General features: G+C 52.2%; 1 protein-coding gene across 1 annotated transcript in view; it reads left to right on the top strand.

Annotated features, from left to right (window-relative positions):
* Positions 1–13,783, top strand: part of COL22A1 (collagen type XXII alpha 1 chain) — a 259,389-nt gene that overhangs the window by 75,839 nt on the left and 169,767 nt on the right. The window contains exons 10-12 of the mRNA XM_078441921.2: positions 2,648–2,692; positions 5,041–5,103; positions 8,460–8,498. Coding sequence (XP_078298047.2) covers positions 2,648–2,692; positions 5,041–5,103; positions 8,460–8,498 — 147 coding nt within the window. The remainder of the gene's footprint in view (positions 1–2,647; positions 2,693–5,040; positions 5,104–8,459; positions 8,499–13,783) is intronic.

Raw genomic sequence — 13,783 nt, 5'->3', positions numbered from 1 at the left:
CACCTTCCCTCCCTTCTTTCTCCCTGGAGAGCCAGACCTGGGGAGCCAGGGAGCCCCCAGGAGCTCTCATCAGGTGAGGCTGGCAAACGCTGGCCCGACTTGCTGAAAGGAGCCAGCTCAGCCTTGCCGGGAGCTGAGGCTTTTTCCGGGCAGGGGGTGAAAGTGGAGGTACCTTGGCCTGGTGCCCGCTGGGTTAGGATGGGAGACGTCGGGCAGGGAGCCAGGGGGAGCACACAGGGCTGGACAGCCGCCCCTCCCCTGGCCCTGGCTTTCGATTAAGAGCCCCAAGTGAGAGGCTACCACGTGTGGGGCTTGGGTGACCATCAGCTGCACACAGACTGCAAGGAGGGAGGCCAGAGCCAGTTCTGCCCAGTCCAGACTTTTCCCCCGAGCCCGGCTGTGCCCTGAACATGTCCCCCCGGGGCCCTCGTGGTCCCTGGCATGGACCTGTGGGAGGGAAGTCTGGGGTCAAGCAGGCCTCCCCCTCCTGCTCCCCTCCCACCCCTCCCCACACTGCGTGGCTGAGGCAGGTCCCCTGTGGCCTTTCTAGCCCCATTTCTCTCCACTCTGCTCTCCCAATTTCCAGGATTCCTCGCAGGGATCATGACTTGTCTTCTGGCATTTGCGTGGACCACCCCCCCCCCCCTTTATCTGGCTCATGCCTTGTCTTCTCTCAAGATGTCCCCGGGGAATCCTTTCTGAGTATGCCGTCGTCTATGTGAATTCCCTTCTCCCTCCCTGTAGCCTTCCCTCCCTTCCTTCCATCATCCACCGTGTACCCCTGCAATAGCTATTTACTCAGCACCTGCTATTTTCAAGACCCTGTGAGCCATTCCTCTCCCTGTGCTTCCATCTACCCTAATAATGATCACATTTGGATTAAAAACCTCTACCCATCTTCACTTCCATCAGGTAGCTTTCAGATGGCAAAGATTCAATCTTGACATAGCTGTGTTTTCAGCCACTGATGTATGTAGCCTGATTTTATTAAATAGTGGTGGAGCTGAGGGACAGGTGGATCAGGTGTGAGGATAATGGGCCAATGGCAGCTGGAGAGGTGGGAGGGAGGGACAAAGGAACACACCATCTCTTGCCGCAGGACAAGGTCTTTCCTCTTCAAGATTATCTTTCACCTTACACATTCTCAGCCTCCAATTCTGGTGGCATCACCCAGGAGTCCATTCCCAGATTCACTCACCCATGCCTTATTTTTGACAGTAAACAGTAAGCACCCACTTGTGCTGAGCACCGAGGTTTTAAGACACATAGTGCATGGTCCTCCGAAGTGCTCCAGCGAGCTGTGGAGCCTGGGAGCGCTGAGGTGCTCCCGGCCTGGGGGGCTCGCCAGCAGGCTGCTTCCCACGCACAGGTGGCGGGAAGGGAGGCTCTTCTCCCTCCCCCAAGAAGAGGCCACGTGGAAGAGCTTTAACAGCCACCTCATGAAATAGGGGTGGCCTCTGGATCGCCATCTTTAATACTGTAGAAGATAGGGTGCACGGGGCCAAGGAGATGTAAGCATTCTCTCCTAGGAGGCCGAACTCGGACAAGGGCCACGGGAAGATTTGGCTTCCAGCGCTTTGAGTCTTTGAGTCAGTTTACAGAACACTTACGTTCTTCACCGAGGTCAATGTGCCTTTTGGGTCCATGTTTGCCTCTCTAGAACCAAACGTGTTACCTGTAAACTGTGTATCAGGCATTCCGATGGGCACTACGTGAGGTCAAACACACAAAAGATTACTCACCCCCATGCATGTGCAGATGACATCTGTGAATGCATTGAAAAACAAACGTGTTCCTGAAGTGGCGAAGTACACAGCGTTGGCATTTTTAGCGATGGGTGTTACACATGCATAAATGTAAGTGGATATGGTGTCCCTTCCTATACCTCAGCGTGGCGAGATGTACATACGTACCATTGTATGAATCGTGTTCTGTTTGTTTTTAGTGTGACGCTATTTACAGGCACCCACAACTTAACGGCTCAGAATTTTTAATCTAGTAATAAGGTCTTTTACACAAATAGCATTTATTTTATTTTATTTCAATTTCATTTTATTTTGAGAGAGAGAGGATGAGTGGGGGAGGGAGGGGTAGAGATGGAGAGAGGAGAATCCTAAGCAGGCTTCATGCCCAATGTGGAGCCTGATGCGGGGCTTGATCTCACAGACCATGAGATCATGACCTGAACCGAAATCAAGAGTCGGACACTTAACCAGTTGAGCCACCCAGGCACCCCAACAAATAGCATATGTTTTATAAAGTGAACCATGTTTAGAGTTAGGCTACAGACATGTATTGCTTCGGTATTTTGGTGAATGATAACTACAGGAACCTTTAGCAGGCCACACGACATTTTTTAGCTTAAGTGGTGGCCTAGTTGGGGTAAACATGGCCCATGGGGTACCGTCTTGTTTGTCTTTGTCTGAATTCCACTGCTGGCTGCATAGAGGTGATACCAATGTATCCCATGTAGTTTGAGCTTGAGATCGGGGGTTCTGAGCCCCAGGAAACCTTGTCCAGCTGGCTGGTCACAGGTGGATCACTCAGAGACTGGCCTGGGAGCGTGTGGGCGGATAAACAACTACTGAGGACAGACGGAGGGAAATTCAACAAACCCTCACTGGTTTCTTTGTCCTTCTTCCTGTAGGGCGAGAAGGGGTCCGATGGTCCCGTGGGACTCCCCGGCCCAAAGGTCAGTATGGGCACTGCTCAGGGGCATTTTGGGGCCCAGATAAGCCTTCGCCATGCTCTGTAGATAGACACAAAAGTGGCATGTTAGGTGATGGCACTGCGGTGTTGGCTTCCACCATGGTTCAGGTAGAAGGATCGAGCAGGTGGCATGGAGTCTGGAACCTCCGTGTCTCAGTCTGAAAACCTGAGTGAGAAGTGGGGGGCTTAGAAAGCCCTGGCCCTGACCCTGACTCCATTTGAGGGGCTCACCTCTCTGTGGTCGGTTAATTCTGTGTCAATCCTTTTAGGCTGCTGCATTCCAGAAACTTTGGGGTGGGGCTGGTCCGAGTCTGTTTAGATGGGCCTGTTATATTTTTCTGTAAGTTGCCTGACACTCTTTTTTGCACAAATCGTTCAGATTCGTGAGTTGCTCAAAGCCAAGTGCCTCCCCGTGGGGGGCCCCCTCCTCAGTCATGCAGCCGCCTCTGGGGCCCCCTGCCTTCCTGGGTTATTAGCGCTTACAGAGCTGGACAGGGCTGTCTTCTCACGTGGTTCTCTGGTCTCAGAAAGCTCAGACCCAGAGGGATGCTAACTGCCTGTGGTCACACAGGTTGGGGGAAGAGGTCAGTGTGACCCAGTGGCCGTTACCTGGTCTGCTGTTTGAAAGAGGGGCTGTGTGGAAACCCACAGAGATGACGCCCTCCCCTTCTATCCCTCTCTCTCCCCCCCTGCCTCCTTTCTCCCCTGACTCTGCTGGGCTGGGGAGCATGGTCTCACACACACACACACACACACACACGCCCCACCTGCTCTGCTCTACTCCCCTCCCCTGGTGCCAAAGGAGAGCAGCTCGGGGCGGCCCAGGGTGCCAGGCGGTCCTCGCGAGGAGAAACACAGGGATTTATGCCTCACTGGGCACCCCCTGGGCTGTAAGCTCAGCCTCTCGATTGTCAGATGGAAGTAAGGAGCAGAGGTGTCTGGGGGGCGGGGGAGGAAGCGGAGAGCATTTGTCTGGAGCAGTGTTGTTTATGGAGTGACTGTGCTGTGGCTGAACAGATCCAGGGCTGGGCAGGGACCTGAGCAGGGAGGACGAGGCGGGGGGAGAGGAGACTAGGAGGGACTCGGGCACTGCCAGCTGGAGATGCACGTCGCTCCCTCAGAGCTGATTTGCTGTCCTGGGACTTCAGCCTCACCGGCCAGATTGTCCCAGGCTGAGGCTGAGACTGCGAGGAAAAACCTGTGGGTCCCAGTGGCCTCATTTATTTACCCACATGCAGCTCAGGTCGGGTCAACAGTCACGGTCTGGCGACCCCAGGTGCCGAGAGGCCCGTTCTAGTGCAGGACGTTCCAGTGAATGAGAGTCGCATCCCCAGCGCTCACAAGCCAGCAACAGAGAGGCATGCATGGGATCGCCTGTGGGGAGAGCCAGGGTAGAAGGCCCGTGGGTCCAGCAGGCTGCATGGGAGCCTCTCGGGGTAAAGAAGGCAGGGGAAAGGCATGACGGGCCAAGGGAACAGCATAAGCAAACTAGCTTAGGGTATGAAGTGTGAGGTGGGAGTGGACACAGGTGAAACTGCGTACCAGGAGAGGAGAAAGACAGGATGTTGAGGCTTCCTGTGTTGGGTACCCAAGCCCATCTTGGATCGGCTGCTGGTACAGTTGGAGGTGGACCCACTCCCACACTCAGCCCTTGCAAACTGTTTCCTCCTCTGCGTGCCCTCCCTGTCTTCGTGCACTGCTGGGAGGGCTCAGGACCTTGTGGGCACAGACTGGGCATACAAATGGCATCAGGGGGCCCTGGCTGGCCTCTGGCAGTTTCGGAGTACCTTCCTGCTTTCAGTCTTATGTGAGCTCATGACTGCATGCCCATTTCACGGAGGAGGAGGCCCAAAGAGTAATGATGCTCTCACGTTCAGCAGCAGAGCAGGAGTTTGAATCCAGGTTTCTCACTCTCCTTTGGGGGCTGGGCCATTCCCAGAACAAACACGTGATGCTTTCACCCACTTGCTTTCTCAAAATGTCCTTCGTTCCGGAATTAAGAGGTTGGGGAAATTATGTAGATGCTTCCTCCCTCTCCGGGCACGGGAAGCATGGCCTCATTCCTAAAAAAGAAACTTAAAAAAAAAAAATGTTTGTTTGTTTGTTTGTTTGTTTATTTATTTATTTATTTAATTTATTTATTTATAGAAACAGAGAGAGAGAATCCCGAGCAGGCTCAGCACTGTCAGCCTATAGCCTAACTTGGGGCTCGATTTTGACAGTGATGAAATCAGCCACTGCCAGGCAGTCGGGGCCAAGTGAGCAGTGGGCAGGGGGATCCCTGCCGGGGGGGCCTGACCCAGTGCTCCTCTCTGGTTTCCACCCCTGTAGGGAGACACGGGAGCCACTGGGTTGGCTGGAGCTCCTGGACCCAAGGGAGAAAAAGGTGACGTGGTGAGTACGGGGCTGATGTGGGAGACCCGGGGCTTCCCCCAAGCATGCATGTTGCCACAGTGCACCGAGCCCCTAGTGGGAGCCAGACACCGAGCCACACGCTGCCCCCGGAATGGAGTCCAGGCTCTTCTCCAGGGCACGGGAGGCCCACAGAGGTGGCCCCAGCTGTGGCCCCAGCCCCATCCTGCACCTGCACCCCTCCCCCACTGATTCTGTGCACCCAGATGGGCAGCTAGGAGTCTCCAAACTGGTCACTTCTCACTGGCCAGTGCACATGCTCTTTCCTCCATAAGGAATGATTTTGCTATCTTTCCACTCCCGGTTTTCCTCTCACCTCCCCTTTCTGACTGGCCCCTCTTTCCTCACATCCACATGGAACTGTGTAGGGTTCTCCAGGATATCCCTGTGGCCCCTGGAAAAGAAGCAGGGAACAGTGTCTGCCTGTGACTGGGCACTGGTGTCAGATGTACAAGCAAAACCTACAAAGTAGGCATCACAGGGGTAGTTAAAGAGCAAGGGGGAAATCATTCTCTTATTTAAAGTTGAGTTGTTTATTTTGGGAGAGAAAGAGAGAGCACATGATCAGGGGAGGGGCAGAGAGATGGGGGTGGGGGAGAGAATCCCAAGCAGGCTCCACGTGTCCATGCAGAGCCCGACGTGGGGCTTAAACTCACAACGCTGGGATCATGACCTGAGCTAAAATCAAAAGTTGGACGCTCAACCAACTGAGCCACCCACATACCCCAGAGGGAAATCATTCTTAAAGAAGGAAAGGCAGGTGTTATAACAGCATCACATCAAATCCAGAATCTAAGTAAAGAGAAATTGCTAAAAAGAAGAACCAAATGGAAATTCTAGAGCTGGAATTGGAACTGAAATGAAAAGGGTAATCAGTAGAGCGTCTTGACAGTAGGTCTGAACTGGCTGCAGAAAGAGCTGACGTTCTTGCAGACAGATCGATCGTGATCATGTAATCTGAAGACTAGAGAGAACCAGGAAGGCGGAAAATGAGCAGAGCCTCGGAGTGGACCAGAATGCTCATAAGGGAGCAGAAAGCGTATTCAAAGAAATAATGGTGAAAAAAATCCCAATTATGGTGAAAAGCAGTATTGTACCTGTTCAAGAAGCTCTGTGAGCTCAGTTCAAGGTAAGCAGAAAGAGATCCGTCTCAGAATGATTGTAGTAAAAATGCTAAAAGAGAACCTTTTAAAAATATGTTGATTGATTGATTGATTGATTTAGACAAACAAAGAGAGAATCCCAAGCAGGCTCACCACTGTCAGCCTATAGCCTGACTTGGGGCTCGATCTCACAAACCATGAGATCATCACCTGAGCTGAAATCGAGAGTTGGTCGCTCAACTGACAGAGCCACCGGGGTGCCCTGAGAAACTTTTGAAAGCAGCAAGAGAAAGAAATGAGTCGCTGTGTACAAAGAAGCCCCGTAAGAACATTGGCTGACTGACCCTTCAGGAATCACAGAGGCCAGAATGCAGCGGGGGTGACCAGGGCAAAGTTGCTCATCACGGCCGTGTCTGATTGGGCATCTAACAAACAGGTGTGGTGACAATGGCACAAGGTCCGGGCAGGAGGGACTAGAGCTGTGTACAGAGCCGTGTGTTTATAAACCCCACTGGAAATAGTATAAGTCTGAAATAGATCATGATAAGGTAAGATGTGCCCGGTACACCCAAGAGCAACCTCTAAGAAATGAAACAAAAATATGCAGTGAAAGTGGTATTAAAGATATTAAGATGTTACTAAAAAATACTTAATGCCAAAAAAAGTCATAAGGAGGAAAAAAGAGACAACAACAAAACGATAGGAGACATGCTTGTTCCAGAAACATGCTTGTAATCCAAGGCACTTTTACATCAAAGCGAATTTCGAGAACCATTGGCTCAGTTGTGATCATGTGACACTTGGCGTCACGTCCGACTCGTATTGCAAGACATCGCTCGTTTATGAAGCAGACATTTATTAGAAATGTTTGCTCATCTTGTGGAACACTCGCAGAACAAGTTACAATCCAAGGTTTTATTGTGTGTCAGTAATCATGCAACATGTTCAGGCTGGACATAAAAACAAGATCAGCTCTGCCCTGTCTACAGCCGACACTTGAGATTCAAAGGTGCAAACAGCTTGAAAGTAAGATGGGAGATACATATTCTGAAAATAGAAAACTTACAAATTGGGAGTGACCATGCTAATATCAGACTAAAAATAGACTTCAAAACCCGAAGCTCATGGAAGTAAAGAGGGATATTTGATCATGAGAAAAGTGTTGGTCTTTCAAGCATAGATAACAGTTGTAAACACATGGGCACCTAACAAGAGTCCAAAATCCGTGAAGCAACAAGTGACAGAATGGAAGGGAGGAGTAGGTAACTCAGCGGTGATGGTTAGAGACCTCAGCGCCTCGCTAGTGATGACAGTGACGCCTACAGTCACCAGGACGGTGGAGAAATTGGGACCCTCATAACATTGCTGGTCCAAAATGGCGCAGCTGCTTTGGAAAACACCCTGGCTCTCCTTAAACGGTTAAACAGAATTACCATGTGACTCAGCAGTCCCACTTGGAGATATATATTCAAAAGAAATGAAGACATATGCTCAAACAAACCCTGTGCACAAATGCTCACAGAAGCATTATTCATAATAACCAAAAAGTAAGAACAACCCAGATGTTCATCATGTGATGAATGGATAAATAAGATATGTGATACACTCACCCAGTGGCATGTTATTCAGCAGGAAATTGGAGTATTGCCACATGTTACGGCATGGATGGACCTTGAAACCGCTTTGCGAAGAAATCACCACTGGCTGTGAAGCCAGCTGTCACCCACATGTCATGGGATTACATGCATATGAAGTGTCTAGAGGAGACCAGCCTACAGAGATGAAATCGATTCGTGTTTGCCCAGGACAGAGGGTGGTGGGGGGGGAGGACACGAGGAGTGACCGCTAGTGGGTGTGGACTTCTTTCTCAGCTGATGAAAACATCCTAGAACATTGATCATGGTGGTTGTTGCCCAGCTCTGTAAATATGCTAAAAACTATTGACTGGTACACTTTACATCGGTGAATTACACAGCAGGTGGATTCTATCTCCGTAGAGCTCACAAGGAAAAAAAAATAATGGTACCATAATATTGAGTTGTTGGAAAAATTAGATGGGGTAATATCCACGAGAATCAACACTCAGTAAGGGTTAGCATCTCTTCTGGAAGCTCCTGGGCAGGGCTGACGGGAAAGCATCTGACCCTTTGAGACCCTGGGGTCCTGATGCCATGTGTGACATCATGCCTGGAGACGCTCTCTAGTAAACCTTTGCTTCCTGCTTTCCTTTTCTAGGGCAGGGGGCCTTTTGTCCATGGAGAGAAGGGTGAAAAGGTAAGCATGTCCCTTTTATCGCTCCTCTGGGGGCTGTGCAGCTGGCCGGGGAGCACAGTGTGGAAGGTCGCCTGGGTTTGGGAGAGGTGGTCCACTGTCATGCCATCCGTAAGAGTCCGAGGGGAGCGAGTAGCCTCGGCGTGTCCTCCCCTGACTTGGGCGGTTGGAGCACGTGCAGTGGCCAGCGCTTCCCGGCAGCAACGAGCATGAGTGAGCACGATTGGAGGGAAGCGTCCCTGTAGGACGTGGGTGGCTGACACGTGAAGGAGCAGAGGGTGCTTGCTGGCACCCGTGGGGAGCAGGACACGGAGCCACAGAAGTGCTTTGAAGAGCAGCACTAAGGAGGACGTTGAATAGAGCGTGTTCGGGCCTCGTGTGCAGTTTGGGAAGGTCTGTGCCCGGTCAGACACGCTGGGCAAGTTTGAGTCGCAGGTGCCAGATGGGTGTGAAGCGAAAGGACCAGAGGAGTCCTCAGGAGGCTTGCAGAAGTTTCAAGGGGAGATGGTGAGGAGCAGCGGGAGAGGCAGGCAGGGCGGTGGGGGGACGGGAGGGGGGGCGCGTGCGTGTTCTCCCCAGATACGGGTGTTGCACCTTCTCTCACTTCCTCATGACAAACAAAGCCCGACAGATCCTGGACATTGCGGTTCTTTCTGAAGAAAGCTTTTGTAAGTGGTTTGTCTGTACAGAGAAATAAAAATCAGGGTGGCACTAAAATGCCATTCGTTGACTCGCACCAGCCATTAAAAATGTACCTGCGTGCCCCCCACCTTGCCCCGTCCAGGAGACAGCCACAGGACTTCTAGGTGTGTATTTGTGCTAATGATTCACCAGAGTGCAGGGCTCAGAATGCACCGCTGATGGACCCTGGATGGTTTTGTCCTCACACCCTCGCGTAGGGCTGGCTGTACGAGCAGGTGCCGCTCTGTCCCCTTACTGGGGAAACAGCTTTCATGTGGCCAGCCCGTTCTCTCCCTGCAGGTACCCTTTTACCAAGTACTTTCACTCCAGAGGTTTCCTCCACAGAGATAAATCACGGACGCACAGAAGTTCGCACTCCGCGTTTTACTCTGTGTAAGTCGTGAGACTGGACACGAGCATGTGCCGTGTAGTAGGCAGAGGGTGAACTAAGTTACCGCACAGCTAAGGAATGCAGTGGTACTCAGGGATGCCAGACCACATTTAGACCAACGATTAATGACCTAGAAAATGAAAATAGTATTTTGTTAATTTTGAAAGCACATGGGAAAACATCTATACAGTGTGACCCTAGCCCTGGGTGTGTGTGTGTGTGCATGTGTGTGCACACACAATCACTCCTACAGGAGAGCAGTCTGAGAGCCAGCGTGGTACACAGCACAGCATGACTTTGCCACCAGTTTTCCAGTCTGGGTGTCCTGACACTGAAGACGGGACTGGCGGCCACCATCCATCCTTCCGGTGTGGTTTAAAAGCCCAGCACCTGGAGGCAAGATGCTCAAAGTCAGTAACCACTTTTGTCTATTGTTGCCAGCTTCCCAGGCTCCTGTGGGCCCAGAGCACAGGGATTAGCAAGATACCCGGATGTTCCTATCAGGACTGGGGTTGCCGGAGCCCTTGAAGTCTGGGTGCTGGGCCCGGGTGGTGCTTGGTGGGCGATACCAACATGCGTCTCCTGGACCAGCACGTCCTCTGGCTGGAGAGGTGTCCCCAGGCAGGAAGTGATGGGCCTCTTTTCTCTTTTGAGCAGTAGGTGCTGCTGGGCCTTGTCTGTTCTGGTTTAGCTCAGAAGGAGCAGCGTTATTCTCCTGATGCCTGGAGCCACCTCCCTGGTGCCCCAGACCCCTGCCTGCAGCACCACATTCAGGACTCGAAGCTGCCAGCTCACAGTCCCAGCCGGGGAGACCTTACATACTTGGTGCTGGCAGGACAGATGGGCAGCTGGACAGACTCTACCAGTTCTGGCTCTGTCCTTAGTTGACATTCTCTTGCAGTTGGACATTTTTAGCAAAGTCTGAGTCTGGAATCTGCCACATATTAGCTGTGTGATTTGGGGTGAGTCACCTCCCTCTCTGGGCCTCTGCTTCATCATCTGTAAAAGCGAGGGGGTGGGACGAGATGATGCATAAAGGCTCTTGCAGGCGGCAGCTCTGAGACTTGGGAATCGGCCCAACCCAGCCCGATTCCCCAGGGCTGTCTTCTGCAGCTTAGAATCTCTGCTTCCCCCTCGAGGATGAGCCAGGGCCAGGGTGGGTCACGGGGACTGATAGAGTCCACAGAGCAGAGAAGGTCACCGGTGACTAATGCATTTGGACAGGGCCCAACAAACTTCTGCACTTGAATATTGTCCCCATAGCAGGTGCCTCGAGTGAGGGGATTGGATGGACTGGAGCCCAGTGGGTCCAGGGATTGTATTTCTCTGATTGTGGCTGTGTGTCTTGTGTTTCTGGCATGTAATTAACTGTGAGGATGTGTGTCGGCCTCTAGGAGGGCCAGCGTGCCCCATACCTTAGGTCTCGTGATGAAGACAGTGCATTAGGGAGGGCACTACTTACGCCTGTTTCACAGATGGGGAGAATAAAGCTTAGAGGTCAAGTGACCTGCCCAGGGTCACAAGTTAATGGGATGGTGGGAAACATAATCACTGGTTATTACTAAAGGGAAGGGCAGGCAGCTGGAGGGCTGATTAAAGCCCCCCTTCCCCAGCAGCTGAGAAAACTGGCTCTCAGAGAAGGTAGGTGACTGGCCCAAGGTCACGCAGCTCTTGGCCTCCTGACTCTCCTTGGCTCCCACATCAGATGCCCTAGACCATTGCATGGTGCCATATTCCTGGACTGCTTCTGCCCCTGGTCTTGGAAGCTGATCTCCTCTCTGGTTCCCATATTCACCAGAGAGTTCTTGGGGCCAGTCTCCCCCAGTGTCTTAATATATGTGAAATCAGACTAAGGTCAGGGGGGGCAGCCTTTTAGGGGATGCCCCCAAACTGCTGCCCACAGCCCAGGTGTTGTGGCCGTAAAGGGAGAGGAAAGGAGGATGAACCTCCGAAGCATCTGGGGCACAGCTGGCATCAGGCATGGGCTTTGCCACATGAGCGGATGGATGAATGGATTTGGGGCTCTGTCACCCAGGACTGAGGACCAGCTTCACCCAGTAGGGAGATCACAGACTGCGTGGAGGAGACCCAGCTTCAGAATCTGGCTCCACCTCGTGCTGACCCCATGTCCGTCCTTGGTCTACTCTGAGCCTCAGTTTCCTCATCTGTGAAAGGGGGAAGGGGATGGTAATGGTTCCCACCACCGAAGGAGGCAGTGTACATGAAGGGGTTGATGCAGTGCCTATCGAGCTGGTGATGCTCTGTTCCTGTTACTCCCATAATCTTCAGTTAATTTCCAGCTCATTTGGTGGTGGTGATGAGGGCATATAGCTGCTGCTCTGGGCTGGGCTGGACCAATTCGGGTGCAGTCAGAGAGAGCAGGGAGGGGTGATGACCTCAGTGCCCTCTGCCCTGGGTTCTTCCCTGCAGAGAAGATTGACCAGCACAGTGAAATGCTGGCATGAGGGTTCCTTTGGGTGGGCACTGAGTCGGTCTGGGTGCCATGGAGGTGAAGTCTGCAGCATTAGCCAGACCGTGAGCCCCACCAGTGGAAAGATTTAGAAACAACAGAAACAAGACCAAAATGTGAGTTTCCAGTGAGCTTCTTCGTGGTGCATCCTGGGGGTCTTTCTGCTGTGGGGACCAATGCTGCCTCTGGAGGAACCCAGAGCCACTGGGTTGTGTCCCGTTCCTGGGCCCACAGCGCCCTCTGGTGTCTGCACGCCAGAGCATCTGCTCCAATTTCCCTCTGCAGGGCTCCTGCCTAATGTGACACTGGGCACATCTCTGCCGTTCTGGGGCTGTCGTCTTTTCTTTAGAAACCTGGCACCTGGGGGGGAAGGAGGGAAGAGGAAGTCTTGGTTTTGTGCTCAGACCTGGGTTCAGGTGATGGAAGGAAAGCAGGTTTGGGGAGCTGGGCAGACATGGCTTGGATCCCAGCTCTGCAGAGGCTGGGTGATCTTCGGCTGGTGTGTCCCTGAGCTTCAGTGTCCCCTCTATAAAGTGGGTGCAGTGGTGCCTTCCCTGTGTGGCGGTTGTGGGGATCATGGGAGGTTGCTCATGCCTGTAAAAGCACCTGGCTTAGTCCTCGGCTCAGGTAAGCACACGTAAAAATCCATTCCTTGCCTTTCTTGTCCTTCTGCTGGAAATTGCCAAAACCCGGAGAAGAGTAATGTGTGTTTCTTCAGCGGAAAGCATTCAAGTACCTTGTATGAGAGAGGGTGGTGGGTTCACAGAGCCCTAAAACCTGGGTTGGGGCCCCCACCAGGGGCTCGTTCACCGGTTCCGTAGAGGAAACACGTGCTTGAGCACAGCCATGTGGTCCAGCGTGTGATTCTTGCGGGTCCCTAGATAAGCCGGGTTGTGGCCTCCACCCGCCATGCTGTTGACACACGCTCAGGACCCTGTCTGAGCCTCAGGGGACGGAGGAGCAGAGGACGGTCACATCAGCAGAGCACCCCAAGGGTTTCCTAGGATAGTAGGTGTCATGCTGGGGGGAGGGCGGTGGCGAGAAGATGCAACCCCCCAAAAATGTCTAGGAAATTATCATGAGCACAATTCATATGAAAGGAAAGACAGAAACAGAAACAAAAATACCGCAAGCTGACTCTGTCTTTTGCAAGTACTCGTGACAACTACAATGGCAACGAGAAATGGGAAACAAGCTAATGGAGTATCACGTTGCAGCAGCCAGATGGGCATAAGTGAGAATTAGGAACACCTTACGATAGGGAGCTATGCATGCAACATAATGCAAATGAAATAGAGGCCAGGAAGCCCTACGTGCTCACACATAAAAAGACGTGTGTGCGGTGCAAACAACAAGCACGTTGGGGCAGTGGGATTTGGGGGGTTCCATATGTCTTGTTAATTACTCTTCCTGGTGCTACAACATCTGTAAACATTTAACCAAAGACTAAGTCTTAACATAATGAAAATCCCTTTAAATATAGTACATTCACAATGTTTGTGTGTGAAATCCCCAAGCGGCGTGATTTTGGAGTGCGGACCCCTGGACGGCATGACGGCTGTGGGTCCAGATGGCAGGACACGGCAGTGGCTGAGGACTGGGCTTTGGGAACCTGGAGCTGCCCCTCTCCTGCCACATAACCTTGGGGAGGTCTCCACTGCTCTTAGTGCCTCAGTTTCCTCTCCTGTGCATAAGAGAGACTAGAAAGAACCACACTCTCCTAACGTTGACATGAGGGTTCATTAA

This window comes from Panthera onca, chromosome F2, assembly GCF_046562875.1.
Source record: "Panthera onca isolate mPanOnc1 chromosome F2, mPanOnc1 haplotype 2, whole genome shotgun sequence".
In the NCBI taxonomy this organism is placed as follows: domain Eukaryota; kingdom Metazoa; phylum Chordata; class Mammalia; order Carnivora; family Felidae; genus Panthera; species Panthera onca.
The sequence above is the reverse complement of the archived record's forward strand: the minus strand, read 5'-3'. Positions and strand labels throughout refer to the sequence as shown.